The sequence below is a fragment of the Notolepis coatsorum genome (assembly GCF_963971535.1).
Source record: "Notolepis coatsorum genome assembly, chromosome: 9".
Taxonomy (NCBI): Eukaryota; Metazoa; Chordata; class Actinopteri; order Aulopiformes; family Paralepididae; genus Notolepis; species Notolepis coatsorum.
Window position 1 is genome coordinate 106,396,890 of NC_140173.1, and position 23,241 is coordinate 106,420,130.

Below are 23,241 nucleotides of genomic sequence, written 5' to 3' on the forward strand. Positions count from 1 at the left end.
TCCGGTAGGAGAAGATCGGTTGAATATATATATAAACAATATATGATAACAGGTTGTGTCAGGTATTGCTTATTACCATCCCCGGGTTAATGAATGTGTTTAATTATATTCTTACAAAGGTTATGTCATTCCAGCCGCTGTGCCTGATCAGAGGGGCACTTACAGGTGTGCACTTTGACCATAACCCCCCTTTTTTCCCTTTCTTATTATTGTCGTTGTTTAAATGACATCTGTTTGCACAATTTACCTGGGATCCGATCCTGCCTTAGACTATCTGCTGGTATGCTTTAATTAAATTTTGTTTTGAATTTTCCTTTATCCATTTGTGCTATAACCTTGCGACGTTGATGCGCAGACTTGGAAGTAGATGGTTGCAGGGTTGATGTTGAGTTATTATATAATAATGGCTATTTTTTCCATTATAGTTATCTCATGTTAGGGCCAAGGCTCACGGTGGTTTTCGACCGATATCTTTATTGAAACAATATATGATAACAGGTTGTGTCAGGTATTGCTTATTACCATCCCTGGGTTAATGAATGTGTTTAATTCTATTCTTACATAGGTTATGTCATTCCAGCCGTTGTGCCTGATCAGAGGGGCTGTTACAGGTGTGCACTTTAACCATAACCCCCTTTTTTCCCTTTCTTATTATTGTCGTTGTTTAAATGACATCTGTTTGCACAATTTACCTGTGATCCGATCCTGCCTTAGACTATCTGCTGGTATGCTTTAATTTAATTTTGTTTTGAATTTTCCTTTATCCATTTGTGCTATAACATTGCGACGTTGATGCGCAGACTTGGAAGTAGATGGTTGCAGGGTTGATGTTGAGTTATTATATAATAATGGCAATGTTAGGGCCAAGGCTCACGGTGGTTTTCGACCGATATCTTTATTGAATTTAATTTGTATTATTATTTGTGTTTATTGGACTAGTGGGGGTTTAATCAGGGGTTTATCTAGAGGGGGGTTGGAGTGGAGAGCGTCTTATTGGATCCATGACTCCAGTGGGAAATGATAGGAAGATGACCATCCTTAGTGGATGGGGCATAGGGAGGGGATTGGAGAGTGGGTATAGGAGGGTTTATAAAAGGACGGGTGGGTTAGGGTTTAGAGTAGAAGGAGGGGGGGTTGTAACTGGGGTGGTATTTTTATGTGTTTTATGTACTGTTGTCTTATATGTGTGTAATTGTTCCTCCTCTGAACTCCTGGGATTGACCGTCTGGGCCCGCCTGGATCAGCGCCTCTGTACTCAGCCTGGCTGCACTGGTATGTTCTCTACGCATTTAGACAAACTCGACCATGGCTAAATTGAATATTTTAATTTGGAACGCGGGGGGTCTTAACACCCCACACAAGCGTGCCAGTGTCCTTTGGTTATTGAAGAGAAGAAATATTGACATTGCTCTCCTTAGTGAGACGCATTTATTGGTGGGTGATGTGTCAAGGCTAGCAAATCGACAATATCACGTTATCTCCTCATCCTCAGCCGATGATAAGACGAAAGGAGTCGTCATAGTTACAAGACGTAACCTTGATATCAAAGTCCTGGATGTGTGGTCGGACACGGAGGGAAGGATTACTATAGCAAAAGTTTAGTTCTCTCATAGGAAGATGGCAATAATAGCTTTGTATGCCCCTAACACATTTGATTCAGCGTTCTATAATACAATCACGAAGAATATGTTGGAACTTACTGGATACGCTCTCATTGTGGGTGGCGATTTTAATGCGTGCTGGGATGCGGAGATGGATAGGTCCGGGTCCTCTGAAACAAGCGACCAAAAACGGTCCTCTAAGGCCCTCAGGATGTGGGCCCAGGACACTGGGCTCGCAGACCTATGGCGCTTATCCAATCCCACCCTCAAGGATTACTCTCACCTGTCTGCCAGAAACAAAACCTTCTCTCGAATAGACTATGCATTCGCATCCCCTAATTTGTTTGATAGTTTCGATGTCTCATTGGTTCCCCTGGCTCTCTCGGACCACAAGGGGATTTTCCTTGTGGCAACCTTTGGCAGGCTCTCCACGAGAGCTCCCAGGTGGCGTTTTAACTCAACCTTATTAAAGAACGATGATTTCTGCTCTGTGTTCAGGAGTAAACTAGCTGAATTCTTGCAGATCAATGTTGGCACGGTCGATGACCCCAGGGTCCTATGGAACGCATTGAAAGGATTTATCAGGGGTCATGTCACACTTTTCGCCTCCAACTTACGTAAATCCCGGTCAAAAAAACTAGAAGGACTGGAAACATTATATGCAGATCTATACGCATCTTTGCAAACTAACTATAGTGAACGACTAAACACACAACGTAAGATAGTCAAGAAGGAAATAAACTCCATACTTAAACAACAGTCAGTGAGCTGGATGCAATCCTACCTTGAGGGGAGGGAACAGATGGTGGAGGTAAACGGTACCCTATCCCCCCCCCTCACAGTGAGCTGTGGTGTTCCACAAGGAAGCATACTAGGGCCGCTACTGTTCCTAATTTATGCAAATGACATGTCGTCAGCTTGTGACTGCAACTGTTCCTGTTTGCGGACGACTCAGCCCTGCTGGTCTCTGACAAGAACAAGTTACAGGTTGAAAAAACCCTCAGCTCGGAACTAGGCAGAATCTGCATATGGCTCGCTGATAACAAACTATCATTACACATGGGCAAAACAGAGTCCATTCTCTTCGGTTCAAATAACAAACTCAGCAAGACCGACGGCTTCTCAGTTACAGTGGGTGACAATATTGTAACAAGGAAAGATGAAATTACCTACCTGGGTTCCATCCTAGAGGCTAATCTCTCCTGTGACAAAATGGCATCCAATGTAATAAAAAAAGTCAACCAACAAACTCGATTCTTGTACCGGATCTCCTCTCTGGTAAACAAGAATACCCTGAAGACTCTGGCAGGAGCACTCATTCAGGGGTACTACGACTATGCTTGCACCTCATGGTACCAAAGCACCTCAAATGCGCTAAAAACAAAATTACAAACATCTCAAAACAAACTGGTCAGACTACTGCTTGACCTTACTCCTAGAACCCACCTCACCCCTGCCCACTTTGACAACCTAGGATGGCTTAGAGTAGACGACAGAGTACAGCAACTTGCAATGGGCCTGGTCTACAAGATACACTACACGACCAAGGTACCCATGTACATGTCAAAATACTTCCCAAAGGTCAGTGAATACCACGATCACAACACCAGAGGGAGCTCCACAAATCATGTTAAACCCAGATTCGGCTCAAATAAGGGACTAAACACGTTTCGCAATTATGCCACATCAATGTGGAACGCCCTACCCAAAGCTGTAAAGGAATGTGGATCACTACCCACTTTCAAAACCTCTCTCAAGGGACACCTACGGGAGACTGCAATTCAACACTGGCCCCTGTAAATATCCTAACCCAACCTCCTCCAATGTACAGTCATTTACCTAGTATGGTTTTGTCAATAGTCCAATGTACAATTTTGTTTGTTTGTACAGTGTCCCCCCCCCCTCAATGTACAGTTTTGCTTGTTTATACAGTGTGCCCCCCCCCCCCAACCACCTCCAATGTAAATTACCCAGTATGGTTGTCAATATCCCAACGTACCCAACCCCCCCCACCCAACCTCCTCCAATGTACAGTTTCTACGTCAAATGTATATACTCCCTTTTCTTGACTCCTTCTGTATCACAAACAGTACTGTATTTGCAAATCTGGTATGTCATAAATGTATAGATGTAGCAGTACTGACTATCTGTATGTCATGTATGTCATATAAAAATGGGGGACCCTGATGTAAACAAGACGAAAGTCTTTCTCTGGTCTGCATCCCCTTAACAATTGTGTGTATTGAGCTGTACTGTATTGTACCCATTCTGCAATCTGTTAATAAAGTTTTCAATCAATCAATCAATCAATCAGTCTGAGTTCTTGATACATAGGACAAGGCAAAATTACTACTTTCACAGCTCCAGGCCTAGCCATCTATTGGCAATGAAAATACGCTCAAATGATCATTTCTCGGATATCCCCTCGATCAAGACGCGACAGGGTACAATCACTACTGATTCGAAAAAGATCAACGACACTTTTAAAGAGTTTTACTCACAGTTATATAGCTCAGAGGTTAATCTCGACGACTCTAAATTTGAATCGTTCATTGGCGGGCTTGAGATACCCCACATTTCTGAGGAAGAGGCTAAGGAACTGGGGAAACCGATCACCCTTATGGAACTAAGGGAGACGATTGCTGAAATGCAGAGGGGTAAGGCACCAGGCTGGGATGGTATTCCATCCGAGGTGTATTTAGCTTTCTGGGACCAACTGGGCCCATTGATGCTCGATATGATCAATTACGCTATCAAACAAGGGGAGTTCTCAAGAGATGTCAACATGGCGCTGATTTCTTTACTTCTCAAGAAGGACAAAGATCCCAATGATTGTGGTAGCTATAGGCCCTTGAGTCTTCTCTGGGCCGATTTAAAAGTGTTTGCCAAGGTGCTGGCCCGCCGCCTGCAGAGATTTATGACGGTATTGGTACACTGCGATCAAACTGGTTTTATCCCGGGGCGCCTGGCTGCAGATAATCTTAGGAGGCTGTTGCATGTAGTCGATAACAGTAAAGACAATACAGCTCCGTCCACTGTTCTGTCTTTGGATGCCATGAAGGCGTTTGACAGACTAGAATGGTCATACCTGTGGAAGGTACTTGAGGTCATGGGTCTTGGAAAGAATTTTATTCATATGATTAAAGTCCTGTATGCCTCACCGTCGGCAATGATGCTGACAGGCAAAAACTGTTCCACACTTTTCCCAGTCTCCAGATCTTCTAGACAGGGTTGTCCTCTGAGCCCGGGACTATTTGCGCTTTCCCTCGAACCATTGGCCCAATTTATTAGGCAATCGGAGGACATCGTCCCCATAATGATCAATAATACACCACACAAAATTGCTCTCTATGCAGATGACCTACTGATTTTTATGGATGACCCTTCCCGGTCGGCCACAAAATTATTGGGAATAATCGACGACTTTGGTAAATTGTCAGGCTTTAAGATTAACTGGAACAAATCAGCCTGCCTACCTCTTAATGAGCTGGCCAAGGCGGTGCGACTACCAGCTGATATCCCCATAGTGGAACATTTTAAATACTTAGGTATAGAGATATTCCCCACGCTGAGTCAAACTACTAAGTACAACTTCACGGGTACTTATGATAAAATACGCCAGGATCTAGACAGATGGTCGTCCCTTCCTAACTCCTTACAAGCCCGAGCTTCCATAATAAAAATGAACGTTCTGCCTAGGATAAATTTTGTTAGCTCAATGCTCCCCCTGCCCCCTCCAATAGACCACTGGCGCAAGGTACAATCGATGGTATTTAAGTTTATCTGGAATAACAAATGCCCGAGAATCAAAAGAGCTACTACTCAACGTAGGAAACAAGATGGGGGCCTCGCAATCCCTGATTTTAAGCTTTATTTCTGGTCCTTCTCACTGAGACCTCTGATGTGCTGGCTAGACCCTGTAGATGCTGTATCTTGGCGCTCCTTGGAAGCGGCGGCGGTCTCACCGCTAAGATTGCAGGATGTGGTGTACTCCACTGTCTCTATTTCGAAATGCCGGCTGAGGTATGGACCGATCATAACTCACGTGATCCAAACGTGGCGTAATGTACAGAGGTCGTGTGGGGTTAAATGCCCATGGCACCTGGACTCTCCAATTTTTAATAACCAGCAATTACTTGTTGGGCACAAGCCGGTTAATATTCCTCAATGGCAAAGGAGGGGAGTTCATACTCTGGAGGATATTTATGATAAGAACGGCCTCCGTGCGTTTCAGGACTTAAGAGAATTTTATGATCTTCCCGGCAAGTCCTTCTTTCTTTACCTTCAACTAAGGTCAGCACTGAGGGCGCATGGCGTGCCGTGGGCTCAAGCTTTGCACCCACACCCCTTCCTCAGGCTCATAGTGGACAGGACGACCTCCAGAGGGTTTGTCTCAGACTTTTATACGCTCTTAATTCAATCCACGTATAAACATTTATCATTGGATACAATCTGGCGTGTGGATATCCCGGAGTTGGACCCCGAGTTTGACTGGGATGATGTTTGGGCAAATGTGGCATTATCTTCCCGCAACCCCAATCACCAGCAAATTAATTTTAATTATATTCATAGGACCTATCTTACACCTAGGAAGCTATTTGCTATGGGACTGATAACCGACTCTCTGTGCACTTTGTGCTCTCAAAAGGCCACTGGCACTTATATGCATATGTATTGGGATTGCCCACCAGTGGCCCGCTTCTGGAGGTCAATAACGGACAAACTTTCAGATCTGTGTGGCTTAACTATCCCATTCACAGCTGTTACGCTACTCCTGAACGATATAACGACACTACCTGTGTCCGTTCAACTAAAAAGGGTTGTCCTAGCGGGTGTCACAGCAGCGAAGAAGCTAATAGCAATGAGATGGAAGGAGCCTGAGAAGCTTACAGTGATTAACTGGTCCCTAACACTATTGGATGTGATTTATCTTGAGATATCCACGGCGCGGGTGATTGGGGTGGGACAGGCAGGTATTGACCTGTGGTTTGCAGCAGCCGAAAAGGTCAGGACCGCCGTGTGCGGCTGAGCGGGGTTGAGGTGCGTGTTCGGGTGAGTCCGGGGGTCTCTTGGGAGGGGGAGGAGGAAATGTTTTGTCTGTCTTGTCTTTTGTCTTGTCCTCTTGAGTTTAGCTGGGGATTTTATGGGGGGCAGCTATTTAACTATTTCTTCACTGTTTGGTCACTTTTACACGGTCTCTGTGAGTCTATGGAACACCTCTACAGGTTTTTATTTTTTCATGAAGGTTCATTGCTCTGTTTTCGGGTCGTGTTCTCAAAAAGTGGTCCTTGTGGTGAATTGGAGATGTACGTTTTATTAATATAGGGTCACACAGCCGGGAATCAGGGCTGAACACTGGGAAAGACCATTTATTAGATAGTACCCCTTGGATTTAAAATTTAGAAGGTTGAACTCTGTTTTCTTTTCTTTTTGTCTGTATAAATTGTTATTCTGTATTATTATTGTTTTTGTTATTTTCTTGTGAAGTTCTATGTATTGTGATTGTGTTTAATGTGTTGTCTTGTTTCATGTGAATAATAATAAAAAAAAGAAATTGATAAAAAAAATAGAAATTTGTTACTAGGGTGTGGCCTACATAATCTACCAGGGCCTGTGTTAATCTTGAAGAAGGCCTGAGGGCTGAAACGTTATCTAAATTAAAGAAAAATGCATATGGGGCCATGTATGGGGAGTGTGAGACACTTTTTTCCAACTTTCAAGGTGCCATTCCCGTAATTGCCTCTTTAACTTCACCCTACTAGGCTTTCTTTCTTTCTTTCTTTCTTTCTTTCTTTCTTTCTTTCTTTCTTTCTTTCTTTCTTTCTTTCTTTCTTTCTTTCTTTCTTTCTTTCTTTCTTTCTTTCTTTCTTTCTTTCTTTCTTTCTTTCTTTCTTTCTTTCTTTCTTTCTTTCTTTCTTTCTTTCTTTCGCTGATGGTCTGATTAAGGTCAGTCCAACCAATTTCTTTTAACAATAAACAAGAGTTTATTTCTATAGGAATATGAGAGTATCGCACCTCACTCCTTCCTGATGTGCTGTTACATTTGCTGTTTCTGGAGCACAGATTTCTCCTCTGCTATTTCTCTCTTTCTTTCTCAGTAGATGGATGTATCAGTAGATGGATGGATGGATGAATGAATGAATGAATGAATGAATGAATGAATGAATGAATGAATGAATGAATGAATGAATGAATGAATGAATGAAAACTTTATTAACAGATTGCAGAATGGGTACAGTACAGTACAGCTCAATACATACAATTGTTAAGGGGATGCAGACCAGAGAAAGACTTTCGTCTTGTTTATATCAGGGTCCCCCATTTTCAATTCATCGTAACATATATGACATACATGACATACAGATAGACAGTACTGCTCCATCTATACATTTATGACATACCAGATTTGCAATTACAGTACTGTTTGTGATACAAAAAGAGTCCAGAAAGAAAAGAGTATATACATTAGGCGTGGAAACTGTACATTGGATTGGGTAGGTGGGGGTGGGGGGGGGGGCTGTACATTGGAGGTGGTTGGGTGGGTGGGTGGGGGGGGGGGGTTGGTTAGGAGTGGGGGGGGGGGTTGGGTAGGAGTGGGGGGGGGTTGGGTAGGAGGGGTGGGTGGGGGACACTGTACAACTGTACAAACAACACTGTACATTGGATTATTGACAAGACCATACTTGGTAATTTACTGTACATTGGAGGGGGTTGTGTTCGGACATTTACAGGGGCCAGTTTCGGGTTGCAGTCTCCCTTAGGTGTTTTTTGAGAGTGTTTTTGAAAGTGGGTAGTGATTCACATTCCTTTACAGCTTTGGGTAGGGCGTTCCACATTGATGTGGCATAATTGCGAAACGTGTTTAGTCCCTTGTTTGAGCCGAATCTGGGTTTAACATGATTTGTGGAGCTCCCTCTGGTGTTGTGATCGTGGTATTCACTGACCTTTGGGAAGTATTTTGTCATGTACATGGGTACCTTGGTCGTGTAGTGTATCTTGTAGACCAGGCCCATTGCAAGTTGCTGTACTCTGTCGTCTACTCTAAGCCATCCTAGGTTGTCAAAGTGGGCAGGGGTGAGGTGGGTTCTAGGAGTAAGGTCAAGCAGTAGTCTGACCAGTTTGTTTTGAGATGTTTGTAATTTTGTTTTTAGCGCCTTTGAGGTGCTTTGGTACCATGAGGTGCAAGCATAGTCGTAGTACCCTTGAATGAGTGCTCCTGCTAGAGTCTTCAGGGTATTCTTGTTTACCAGTGAGGAGATCCGGTACAAGAATCGAGTTCGTTGGTTGACTTTTTTTATTACATTGGATGCCATTTTGTCACAGGAAAGATTTGCCTCTAGGATGGAACCCAGGTAGGTAATATCTTCTTTCCTTGTGACAATATTGTCACCCACTGTAACTGAGAAGCCGTCGGTCTTGCTGAGTTTGTTATTTGAACCGAAGAGAATGGACTCTGTTTTGCCCATGTGTAATGATAGTTTGTTATCAGCGAGCCATATGCAGATTTTGCCTAGTTCTGAGCTGAGGGTTTTTTCAACCTGTAACTTGTTCTTGTCAGAGACCAGCAGGGCTGAGTCGTCCGCAAACAGGAACAAGTTGCAGTCACAAGCTGACGACATGTCATTTGCATAAATTAGGAACAGTAGCGGACCTAGTATGCTTCCTTGTGGAACACCACAGTTTACTGTGAGGGGGGGGGATAGGGTACCGTTTACCTCCACCATCTGCTCTCTCCCCTCCAGGTAGGATTGCATCCAGCTCACTGATAGACTATCAAAACCAATTGCTTTTAGCTTGTCAATCAGAATGGTGTGATTGACAGTGTCGAAGGCCTTTTGTAGGTCCAGCATGACCATGCCGCAGTATTTGCCCGCGTCCACCTCTTGTTTGATGTGGTCGTTTAAATAGAGAAGGCATGTGTCAGTGGAGTGGGATGTTCTGAAGCCAGATTGGAATTCGTAGATTAGATTTTTTTCCGCAAGGTATTTTTCGACCTGTTCGTATAAAATTTTTTCCATGACTTTCGAGATGGAGGTAAGGATAGAAACAGGGCGGTAGTTGCCTGGGTCTAATTTACTGCCTTTTTTGTGCAGAGGGGTCACTCTCGCAATTTTGAAGTCCTTGGGGACGTGTCCCTGTTTTATGGAGAGGTTTATTATGTGTGTGATGACTGGGGTGATGGCGGCTGCTGAGTCTCTGAGGAATTTGGAGGGGATGTTGTCATGGCCAGTGGCCTTGTTGGGTTGGAGGGCGCTCAGTTTTTTGAGTACCTCATCTGTTGTTACCATTTCCAGTTTGAAGTCGTCTTTGTGGACCCCTAGGTTCTTGTAGTATGCTATCAGTAGATAGATGGATGGATGTATCAGTAGATGGATGGATGGATGGATGTATCAGTAGATGGATGGATGTATCAGTAGATAGATGGATGTATCAGTAGATGGATGGATGGATGTATCAGTAGATAGATGGATGGGTGTATCAGTAGATGGATAGATGGATGGATGTATCAGTAGATAGATGGATGGATGTATCAGTAGATGGATGGATGGATGTATCAGTAGATGGATGGATGTATCAGTAGATGGATGGATGTATCAGTAGATGGATGGATGTATCAGTAGATAGATGGATGGATGTATCAGTAGATGGATGGATGTATCAGTAGATGGATGGATGTATCAGTAGATAGATGGATGGATGTATCAGTAGATAGATGGATGGGTGGATGGGTTCAAATTCATGCCGATCACCAATCGATTTGGTTTATTTTCGCCCCTACAACAAATATTACCATTATGTAAAAAGTTTCAGAAGCAAGACCAAGAGTCTAAAAGCCCTGCTAGCTACATTGCTAGCATGAGCCACTCTAATGCATGCACTACCCTAATGCTTGGAGCAAGTGCGGACGATCGGCATTGCCACCTTAAGCAGATTTTATACTTTAAGAGCTGTTAGCTTCAAAATTGTAACAATGTGTCGGGCGACGCTGACAATACAAGAACTGTGATTGGCTATAAGAATCCCTTGCAGCCTTGCTGCCTAGTGGAGTTAAAGAATAACGCATGGACTTGTCAAGGAATCCAGGCTCCTAAGAGGTATGATGCATTCGGTCGGTCCTCATCAACTGGGAATGTATCATGTGACCAAACGGTATATGAGGTGATAGCTTTCAGGTGCACTAGTTAGGTTGTAAATCATGACAAATTAGATGCAAGGTACCTTTCTTTCTTGATGCGGGTGGTTTGAAAGATTTTTTTTTTTTTTTTAACTTTCTTTTTTAGCATTTATCGCTTTTTCTGGTCAAGCATGACCGACAGAAACAGGTTGAAATGGGATGTAGAGCAGGGGAAGACATTCTGAGAAATGACGGCGGGTCCGGGAATCGAACTCGTGTCCCCCAGATCCGTGACGAGCACGGTTTTCCCCGACGCAGAAATAGCGCCGAGATATGCGGTGAGCTACGGGAGCTCCCCGGTTTGAAAGATTCTTGCGATGTTAACACAATATTTCTGATGATGTCTCATAATCAAGTATATTTGCACCACAAAAGGTGAAGGGTCAGTGAAACCTCACAAATCATAATCTCGGGTATCACGGAACTTGCCTGAGTTTACCACTGGTATTCACCACTCGGTCGGCCATTCGAGTGTAACTTCCTGGTGGTAAACTCCCACTTTAGTGAAAGTGTTAACCCTTTGTAGTGTGGTGGTGAAAGAGTTAACCCTTTGTAGTGTGATAGTGAAAGAGTTAACCTTCTGTAGTGTGGTAGTGAAAGTATTAACCCTTTATAGTGTGGTATTGAAAGGGTTAACCATTTGTAGTGTGGTAGTGAAAGGGTTAAAGGAGCACGCCAACTTTTGGGGAAATTTGCTTATTTGCCATCTACCCTGGAGTTAGACAAGCAGATACATACCCTTTTCTTCTCTGTGCCTGCATTAGGCTTATAGACGGGTCAATATATGGTTGAACCTCAAAGAAATTGCAACAAAAGGTTTTTCAATGGATTCTGGTACCATTGGTCATGCTAAATAACATACTAAAAGTCTACTAAAATCTAACCTTGCGAAAGGGGTCATTTTCAAGATCGCGGCCGCCAATACACTACAGGTGATAGGGTAAATAAATTAACTAACATATATCACCATGAAACTTCCCGAGTTGATTGCTAACATCAATACAATTATTTTTTGTATTACAATTTTTTCTGAAATTGTATGTTTAAATATGCAAATGAGGCAATATCTGATTAAATATATGCTGAATTGAATACATTTCCAGAGAGTGAATGTGAATGCAAAAGTCAGCAATTTACAAATGTTTGTACAGTCTATGATTGCTACTGTACTACACACACAGTGTTATTTAGGTTACAGAGACTAGCAAATGCGAATCCACAATACTTTAACAACTTCAGTGTGACTGGTTAATACTCCCTGCAAGTGGAATCAACCACATAACACTACCCCCTGCGGAATTACACTTGCTCACAACACTATCCAGACAGAAAATACAATTTCGGACCAGTCAGAAAATACATCAGGTACCAAACAATCAAGTACAATCCAGAACAACATATCGTCAGACAAAAAATAAAGAATAAAAAATGACTTCAATTTCTTTTTATTTTTATTTATCCTTTATTTATCCAGGAATGTCCCATTGAGATACAAGATCTCTTCTTCCAGGGAGTCCTGACCAACACGGCACACAACAAGTGTCAACATAAAACAGGGGATTAAACAAAAAACATACAATTCAAATATAAATACAGAAGGCCATTTGTGCAGTGGCAAGGAGCATAATCAGATCAGCAATAGCATCAGGTAAAACAGTTACATGTTTCATAAAGGGCTAATCGTAGCATACCTTTAAAAGCATTCACAGTAGGAAGTGCCTCTAGACAAAGTTTTACTTGCAGCGTATTCCATAAAAAGGGAGCATAGTGGGAGAATGCAGCTTTACCAAGCTCTGACTGCATCAAAGGAACATTTAAAAGCATCCCATTTGCTGCTCGTCTGGTATTAAAAAAGCAAGTATAAAAGGACAGAAGTTTGGAGATATATAAGGGCAGCTTACCTAGCAATGACTTAAGGATAAAAATCAACATAAAATCAAGCATCATCAAGGTTTTAAGGGTTTCTTGACCAGTTTTGAGGTGGATCTGCTCAACCCGCTAGCCGGAGTACATCAAAGTATGGAACATGTCACTTCCTGTTGCCAGTAGGTGGCACTATGACTTTAACTGAATATTAACATGTCGATGTGTTCAGGCTGGGATGCTCATCAATCTTTCTTCATCCTCTTCATCCTCTGATGACTCTTCTAGAAGAAACTTATATGGATTGTCACATTATTCAAGTTGGCATTGTCCACAGACCATGTACAGTACATGGTAATCCATATCTTCTACAAGAGCAGCGGAGTGTCTTGCAGCCAGTGGAGCAGTTACAATGTATGACCTTCAAGAGACTGTCTGGAGCAGCATTCATACTTGTCATAAGTGGGACAAACCGATTGTCCTGCAGGTTCCAGTTCATGGCATCCATTCCCTTTTCTTTTCCTATCCAGACCATGGTCTGGTAGTATGCTCTATGACAGTGAAGTTTGGTCGCAGATTCAGTTGGGGGCAGACGTTCGGGCGTTACAAGTGACAAAGAAGAACTTTCTTGCTGAAGGTTTTACATCTCATTGTCACAAGGGAGTCTGTGCACTTGCCACCAAAAAGGACAGCCATTACTTGGTACCCAAGGTCATCGATCACCTCTGTGGTCTGGTTTGGGATGGTGAATGAATTGGCACAAGACAAAAGAATAGGGTCTCCTTTTACAAGCTTCTGAAAAGTCTTTTTTCCAACACCAAAAATCCTAGAAGTTGTGTCACTCACAACCTGTCACAGCATGGATGAATATCAACTGAGAACACATGTCATGTCCAAGGACTTCTTTCAGGCAATTTGTCATACACTTTAACACTGCCATCCGCTTTGAACTTGTCCGATCTAAAATAAAGGCCCTTACTACCTTCCTTTGCATAGTAAAGGAGTAAGACAAGGAGATCAGTATCTTCTCCAATCAGTGTAGTGGTGTGTAGAAGAGATGCCTCCACTGCAGCATTTACTATGTCTACATCAGCATCCCCAGATGCATCGACCACAGTGCAATCCTTTTGTTTCAGTTCATCAGTTATCATCCGGATAAGTCTCTGTTTATTGATATCTCTTGACAGGAACTCCTCCTTCTTACCGGAGAACTCAGTTTCAGCAGTGAAGCTGACAATGGGATGAATATTCTGTCCTCGTCTTTGATGCATGTTGTCTTTGATGGTCGGCCCTTCCTCATAGCCATCAAAGACAACGGTCATCGCTGAACCATAATGCTGGATGGTGAAGTCAGTTTTTCTGCACTTCCATGGTATTCTGTGAAGGAGTGAACCTCCATCAAGGATGTGGCATTCTGTTTGTGGTACAGAATCTAGTATTGCATCACCACTTGCATCACAGATCACACTGGCTAGTTGAGGCTTATAAGCCTTCCGGAAGACGTTTCTGGCTTCAAAGAGGGCAGGAGGGAAAGGACTGAGCTCGTAGTGCATAACCTCCTCCAATGATAGCTCTCTAGTTTGGGAGACTACCAGCAAAAGTTGAAAAAGCAGTGCAGAATCAATGGTTCGATCAGGGGCAACCTTGATAGTTTAGTTTTGTCCAAGGGTTATTGCTTTATCCTTTCTACTGAAACGAGACAGTGAATGCAAGCTGTCCAATCATTTTGTGCATGATTTTGTTTCCGACAGACTCATATTCATGCACGTTCACACCTTCCTCAGCCACAACTCCAGTGACAATGTTCCTTAACGAAGAGTCTGGCGAGAATGGTGACCATACAGCAAGATTCGCCTTCAGATCAGCAACATCCCTTTTCATCCTTGCTGCCGTCAAATCCTTGTGCTGTTCAGAGGTTGTGTATGCCAGGTTTGTGAACTCCTGCATTGCGATGTTGTACTCTGATGTTATGGGCCTTGACATGGTCCACAGCGCTCTCTGCTCTTCAGACATTCCGCTTCCACGTGTCATACTTCCAGTGGTCTTCAACAACCTCATCAATGTCGTCTCAATGACGAGATCTGAGTCGAGGCTGTGTCATAGCGAGCAGGTGGGTAGAGACATGACCACCGCACTGTCTGCACTAGGGGTGAGTGTGTCATAGCAAGCAGTAGTTTTTTGTCTGCCATAGCATATCTCTGTGCTCTCCCAAAATCGCTGGCTAACTAAAGCTTAATTTATACATTCTAAAGTTGGCAGTTGTTGGAATGTTGGAAGTTTAAAATTCAGCTGCACTCCAAAAAATCAATTCAGCATATATATTTAATCAGATATTGCCTCATTTGCATATTTAAACATACAATTTCAAAAAACTTGTAATACAAAAAATAATTATATTGATGTTAGCAATCAACTTGGTGATATCTGTTAGTTAATCTTTTTTACCCTATTCAACTGTAGTGAATAGTGTATTGGCGGCCGCCATCTTGAAAATGACCCCTTTCGCAAGGTTAGATTTTAGTAGACTTTTAGTATGTTATTTAGCATGACCAATGGTACCAGAATCCATTGAAAAACCTTTTGTTGCAATTTTTTTGAGGTTAGGTGTTTTTTTCCCATAGATTGACCGGTAGGGAACAGCCACACCGTTAGCCTAGCTTAGCGTCATTCACTAGGTGTGCCAGTGTAGCCTAGTTCCCAACAGTCACAAAATACACTCCAACTACAACTCCAAAAACGTTCCTGTAAACATGTTGTGACCTGTGTATTTACCACGTGGAGAAAAAAAAATTATTTACATTTTTTATTTATTCAATTTTTTGCCGAACCACTGCTGCCTGGGCGCAGTGGTTTCATCACCTCAAAAGCCCTGTTTTTCAAAAAAACAACAGGGCTTTTGAGGTGATGAAATCACTGCGCCCAGGCAGCAGTGGTTCGGCAAAAGATTGTTCCGAGTATATCTGCTTATAAAACTAAAATGTCTTCATTTTTTTTATTATAAAAAAACGTAGTGAAAGGGTTAACCTTCTGTAGTGTGGTAGTGAAAGGGTTAACCTTCTGTAGTGTGGTACACATTTGTTTATATTTTGGATTACCAATGTCACAGGTTGAAGCAATCGTACCTGGGCGGTCTGTAGTAGATTCCCAACAGAGCACACAGGTACAACAGGCTGAAACAACAAACACTTATATTCACAGTCATACATAACAATCACAGAAAATGGCGAAATGTCGTGGCGGCTGGGTGGCGCAGCGGACTAAGCACTCGTCACCAATGCGAGAGACACTGGTATCGAATCCGGCTGTCAGCGTTGCCTCTGGCTTGGCCGGCCGTCATTGGCTCAATTGGCAGAGTCAGCGGGAGGGAAGCCGGTGGGTGGTAATCTGGTCGTCGTAAACAGCGACTCCTACAGGTCGGCCAGGGTGCCTGCACAGTGAGGAAGGGAGATGGTGTGGGTAGTGTGAGCCTCCCACACGTTACACCTCAACAATGAGAGTCCGCGCTGGCAGGAGAAAAGAAGTGGCTGGCTGAATCTGCATGTATCGGAGGGGACATGCGATAGTATCTATCAACCCTCCCTAGACCGACCAGTGGGGGGCACATGCGAGCAACGACCAGGAAGGGGAGGGAGGAATTGGCATGACGACTAAATTGGGATGGGAGAAAAACACAGAAAAACAGGAGGAGAAAAAGTGGATAAAAAAAATTGCGAAATGTCCCTTTTTGAGCGGAGGGAGACAGGCAATGGCAAGGAACCAGTCTGTCATCCCATATCTCTTTCCGGGTTCTATTCTTCAAGCTTAAGGCCCATGATGTCATCGTCATCCAATAGGAATGCTTAGAGGGACAGCAAAAGGAGGAGAGGGGCATGCACAAAACACAGTATAGCACAGAAACAAATACAGCTTGCAACCCCTCCCTAATTAGTCAAATTGAATAGTCCAGCTGCCTCTTATATGGTTCAGTGTCTCATTCTCCAAGGACTTACGACAAAAAGGGCTTTCTCTTAGGGCCATTTGAGACCTTTTCGGGACGATTTTGGGATTCACCAACCGTCCCAATAAAACATATATAATTAATATTATATTATAATATATTGTCTATATTCATGTCTTGCCCAAAAAGGTCTCAAATGGCCCTAAGAGAAAGCCCTTTTTGTCGTAAGTCCGTTGGAGAATGAGACAATTGTTCTCAGTAAGGCCTTCACACAACCTGGGCAAAAATAACCTTTTACAGTCTTAGTCAAATAAGCTAAAAACACAGGCACATATTCTGTCAACCTGTGGACACCAATTAGTCCTTTAAGCAATTCCAGGTTGCTTTAGTGGGTGCACATTATAGCTTCAAGTGTCCTCATTTCACACAGTATGTCAGTGGGTGAGAAAAAGCAAGTCAGAATGTTCTCAGAGCCCCCTACATCCTTATGCAAGGTCTCTCTCATTCATCATTCATCAAAATGCTATATACACATGACATTATACACTTGAGAGAATACTTGAGAATATGTTGTATCTGAAATAATAAAAAAAAAAAAAAAAAAAAAAGTAATATAACCTTACTGTCATGCAATTGTCCTAATAAACTAACCTACACTGTAGCACTCAACACTTTGATGAACATTGTTACTCAGCTGATATAGTTGTGCCCTTCCTGATGACTTGTCGTACAGAACTTGTATAAGTCACTTTGGATAAAAGCGTCAACTAAAATGACTAAATGTAAATGTAAATGTAATGTAGTGTAGTGGCCTGAGTTAATATCAAAATGGACTTTCACGGGAGTGGAGTTGGAATAGTTATTCTATTCATTTGTATTATTATTCTATTAGCCTATGACCCGGTATCTCCGTGGGTTAACAAAAACAGGCTCAGTTCAAAGCCATTATCTGGGGGGGGGGGGCAAATGGCTCGTCTTTCAGCCTATGAATGATGTGTGTGGGTTTTCTTGGCACGACGACATGACACGATAATGTAATTCGGTAACACAATTTCCCCGGATATATTCCATATAAGTGGAAAAGAGCTCCTCTCACCTCACCGGATAATAAACCCATGTATGGTGACGTGTGACCGGAATTCCGAATGCTATACTAGAGGCTTTCGTAACTCCCTGTTGAATGCCAATAAGGTTTGGAGGATCAGAGCGGCTTTTGTTGTTCTGCTGGGGGTGAGCTAAAATAGTTTAAAATAAAATCGTGCATAACCATAGGTACATTTAATTATTGTAATTGTATGTGCGCCTGAATTGGTTTTTAAAAGTTTAAACGAGACCCGATACTATCTCCGTAGGCCTATACCCCCCCCCCCATTTTTTTTTTAAACAGCACATAGTACACGGTCCAAAGTACACCCAAATCCTTGTATGGTCACACCACCAGTGACGCAAGGGAGCAACGAGAGATTCCCTTTATAATCATTTCTGTCTCCAAGATTTATGAGAGTGAAAAGAGATGAGCGGCAGAGGACTAAGCTGTGTCCAACTAAGCTGACAAAATAACGTTTATGTTTGAGAAATGGCATATAGGTGACAAAAACGAGGGAATATACAAATCGATTAGCTTCGATTAATTAACCTTATACCTTTGAGACGTCGTCTCTGTCAAGGCAATAGAAAATTACTAAAATAGTTTATAAAGTTTCTGTATCTATGGGTGTTTTTATAGATACTATTTCTAAGGATGTATACTCAGTTGATGGGCGGTTGTCATCACTGGCATCAGAGACGGCGATCGTGTTCAAAGAAGAATCTGTAGACCAAGAACATGAACCGCCAAATGAAGCTGAGGGGGGTAAGAATTTGTATTATTATTATATCCGCTGGTGATTTGGGAGGGATTGCGTAAAATCCAGATTTTCTTTCTGCATCACATGGAGAACAACAACACAAAACCGCGTGGGTGACGAAATATGCCTACATCCATAGCCTAACAATGCACTATCGCAATTAATATTCGATACAGCCGAATATTTATGAAAGGCACTGTATCGTTAAATAAATAACGCAGTGAACCGGAATGGCACATTTCTACAGATTATAGTGCCTGCCATGTGTGCGCATATAACACTCGTGTAAGATGTCAACCATTGCTCAAAACATGGATCTACCGAAAGAGTGTGGAAAAACGTGTGCTAACTAACTGTCTTTTTTCTATTCTCAGGTGACAGCTTGTTTGAGGAAAAGGGTGACATCGAGCTGTCTTTCGAGAGCAACTTCACGGAGTACACGGCAACTTTACGCACGCCGTCCGTGGCCTTTACCGGCAGGTTCTCAGTTGATTCCAAAGACGTGGGGAGATATTTATGTCCCAGGGATCTTATTAACGTAGTCAGCGCTGACATAACGACCCCAGGACCCTCAACAGGGTCAGTGTCTCCAGCGATATCACCGGCACCATCCAGCATTTACGCAGGAGACGGCATCATGGCGCACGGCCAGCCTGATATCAACCACATGTATGCGCCCCCGTCCTACTCCTGCAGCGGAGACATGTATCATCAGGACCAGTCGGCGGGATACCTGGCAACCTCCACCTGCGCCATGTCCTATCATCCCCCGCCCTCATACAGCTCGGGGTCCAAGCCGATTGTTGACAACGGTCCCCTCCTCACCATTATGCCAGAGTATGGGGGCTTCTACCAACAAAGCTGTCAAAGAGACATCCAGGCGGCTTTCCCGGAGAGGAAATCCTTACCGTACTCCCTGGACTCTCTGAGGGTGCCCCCGCCTCTCACACCGCTCAACACCATTAGGAATTTTACGCTCGGGGCACCGACGCCAGAGGGGCCCGTAGCCACCGCTTATAATGGTCACCAGAATTTGCCTCTCAGACCGATACTGAGACCAAGGAAGTACCCGAACCGACCGAGTAAGACGCCCGTCCACGAGAGGCCGTACCCATGCCCAGCAGAGAGCTGCGACCGGAGATTCTCCCGTTCGGACGAGCTAAGCAGGCACCTGCGCATCCACACCGGCCACAAACCGTTCCAGTGCCGGATCTGCATGCGCAGCTTCAGCCGCAGCGACCACCTTACCACGCACATCCGTACGCACACCGGAGAAAAACCGTTCTCCTGCGATCAGTGCGGGAGAAAATTCGCCAGGAGTGACGAAAGAAGGAGACACATGAAAATTCACCTCAGACAGAAGGACAAAAAGTCAGCATCCTAACTGTCATCTCATCTTAGTTGAGACTAGAGACCCAAAACATTGTTGAATGTGAATTGCGATTTCAGTACAGCCATATTCATAAGTGCTTCAATCTTAAGCCACAAAACTCCATACCAGACTGCCAATGCTCCAAAAGAGGAGTTCAGAATCTAGACTGTGCCAAGATGCGCCCGTTGCCAACTGGCCTGGTGTTACTGCTGGCTGTGTGTTTGTGTATCCTTCTTGCTCTCAGGGATTTAATTACAGTAAGCTACAGACAGGGTCACTCTGAAAAAAGAACCGAGCTGAAAGGATCGGATGACGGACATACTAGAGGTGTATGAAGAGTCCATACGCTGCTCGTCATAGCCTTATATGAGAATCATCTGTATACCTGTGCATCAGCTAGTTTCTAGAAAATGAAAAAAATATCAATGTCGGGGAAAGATACATTGATGAGGAATACTCATGGTCATCCATGACATTACCATGTGTGTTCGTTACTAGGGTCTGCTCTGAAGAGGTGGGAACACTTATGATGTCTAAAGTCAAGACCTTCACAGGTGTGGCAAATATACCCCCATGGGACTCAGAATAGAAGTGAACGTTAAGGGTTGGCTATAGATAAAAGGTCCAATTGATCATTCCAAATGGGAGTGTTTTCAGGGATAATAACAACATGATCAAATATTCTGACAGCCATTTTACAAACGTATACAAGCCAAATTACCATTCAGGACTTTAAGGTAAATGGGAATGTGTGCCCATTGGACAGTATATACCTGCACTGAACTAACGAGACTGCATAGGTTAATAAGAATACTGGTTATTTTCTTACTCAATGAACACTGTTTCTGCTCCTAATCACTGGCTTGAACAAAGCTTGAGGAGATATCAGACAAACCAGACCATGCAGAACATGATTATTTAACTTAATAAACAGAAAAAAAAGAAAAAGGGTGATGGATAATTATTTAAATCCCTGATAATTTTGACATATATTTTAGGTATACTGTGTTCGTGTAGATTAAAAAAAAATTATCTGTTTTTGGCAACTAAAAAAAACACATCCTAACTCAATATGCAGGACAGGTCTATTTTACACCAATGTTTATACACTTTACAAACATGCAGAAATGTGCTACAGTTTCCAAATATATTCAAAACATGTAATCAACTTCTGGTTAGTCCTTGTATGAAGAATTCTGGTCTATAAACAACTTCAAGCGTGCCTGCAATGCCAGGTGTTTTTTGGTGGCTGCCCTTTTGGATTACGGATTGAGACTTTATTGGCATTCATATCAGTAAATGGGACACTGTAGAAAATCATAAATTAGTTTGAACTTAAATCACAAGTTGACTCAAACCCTATATTTTTAAATCACCCTTTTGCGTTGGCTTTCTTATAGTTGAATCAATTAAATGCGAGAGTGCATTCAGTTCACATCACTAGTCGATTCAGCTTTTTCTTTGTTCCTAATAGGAGTTGAATCAAGATGAGTATTGCACATTTGAAAATAAAAGATGATAACTTTTTTTTCTTTTTTTGGTATGGGCTAAACCGATGGAGAATCATTACAAAAAATGCTTGTATACTTTGTTTATCATCCACTGATAATGCTTAGTTAATTATCTTGGGCAACTGTTTCCAATCAAAATGTGGTTGTGACGACACAGACTATAATTTAACATAATGGCTTCATTGGCATTGTTAATATTCTACCAGCATTTCAATTTGTTGAATGTAATAGGGGGAGAAGTCATTTTATCTGTGCACTGGACAAAGACTATTCTGCTTTGATGTTAATATTATTATGCAATGAGTCAAGCACTAAAGCTTTCACTGGACTGACTGACTGATGCTTGTTGCCAATGCAATAAATGTACTTTTATTCATGTGGTGCTGGTCTCTTGCTTTGCTTCCCTTCAGTTTCACAACAGTCAGGTATGAGGGCAGTGAGTACTTTTGTTTAACATTATTACATTTACAGTGTAATCCGGTTTTCACATAATAAAATACCTGATTTAGGCTAATCAACAAATTATCACTGTCACTGTTTCTTTTATTGGCTTCCATGTTAAAACACTGACACTATAACAAAGAATAATAACTGCAAAGGGAATACAGATGGAAATTAGCCTCTATAGCTATAATCTGGCATATTTACATGAACATGTGTAACGGATGGTATATCGTGAAGCGCAGTCACGAAGGGCTGGGGTGAGTAGTGGTGCTATGGGTTAAACTCACGCTCATCCTCAAAAGACACAGACACGTTACATAGCAGTGAGTTCACTTCTTGGTATAGCGTTCTGTGTTGTTGCCCGCGGCGTGGGAGACCCGGGTTCGAAACTCCCTCGGGCATCGAAGTTTAAGGTGACAATATCACAACCATTACACAGGTTCATTATGTACTAAAGAAAAAAGAAAAGAAGAAGCAAATTTTTGGTAGTGATGTATTACCATGTCAATTTGGGTATTAAGTAGGGCTGCCTTGCTCATGGGCAAAACGGTGATGATGATACTGGTTTACTTTGGGGATGGGAGTGGTCTGATTGTTGTCTAAGGGCTCTCTTCTCCTTCAATTAACTCTTGAGCAAAGCACTGAACCTGTAATTTATATAAGTTGCTTAGTGGCTCAGAGGTGTGAAGGTGATGTGTGCACAGCTCTCCTAACACAACCAGTCACTGCAAGAAAGAAAGTGTTATTATTTGTTAACTTGACTGGTCACAGTGGTAGGAGTAATACACTATGGTTAATATATAACCCATATAGCCAGTGGTTCAAATAATGAGTAGATATAGATATATCTATAGTGTGTACATTGATATTATAGTGTTATATGGATATAATGAAAGTATACACAGTTTAAGACAAATGTAGACAGTATAGTATAAATAAGCATGTGTGTGGAGGGTCTTAGATGTGTTTAAGTACTTGAATTAAGTGGTTGACCAATGGGATTTTTCATGGCCAATAGAGATATGTAGAAGTTTCAAGTTCAAGTTTGTTTATTAGTTGTCACAATAAAATACATGTACTTTAAAATGCTTGGTTCTGTATGAGCCCCTGAGAGTGTGCTTCATAGTAAAACGTTAAAGCCTAGATATATTTTTGTTCATCAGCCACATGGGTGATGATGCCCTTTATCTAAAAATGCCAGATAAATCTGCCTATCACTAATTTGAATATTGGTTCTTCTTAGTGATATAGCAGTCACAGATGATCCGTTATTATTACAACAGTTGGAAAGTAATTTCTATATAGGCTAACTGCACAACTGATCCTGAAGCCGTTTTTCCTTTCAGATTATAATGAATGAAATTATTGAAGGGGAAATTGTTATAATCCTAGATAAGAAATACTCTGATGAGCTTGATAAATACAAGTGCTGAGTTCCTATCAAATGAAGTAGACATACAAAACAGAAACTCCACCATTTTTATTAAGTGA

The 23,241-nt window shown here is 42.4% G+C and overlaps 1 protein-coding gene across 1 annotated transcript in view; it reads left to right on the plus strand.

Moving 5' to 3' along the window:
* LOC311234712 (early growth response protein 2b-like) overlaps window positions 1–19,807 on the plus strand; it is a gene marked incomplete at both ends in the record, with an annotated part of 23,279 nt that extends 3,472 nt beyond the window's left edge. Inside the window, one exon of the mRNA XM_084321956.1 lies at window positions 18,798–19,807. Within this exon, the coding sequence (XP_084178082.1) occupies window positions 18,798–19,807 (1,010 nt within the window). The remainder of the gene's footprint in view (window positions 1–18,797) is intronic.
* Between the last annotated feature and the right edge of the window lie 3,434 nt (window positions 19,808–23,241).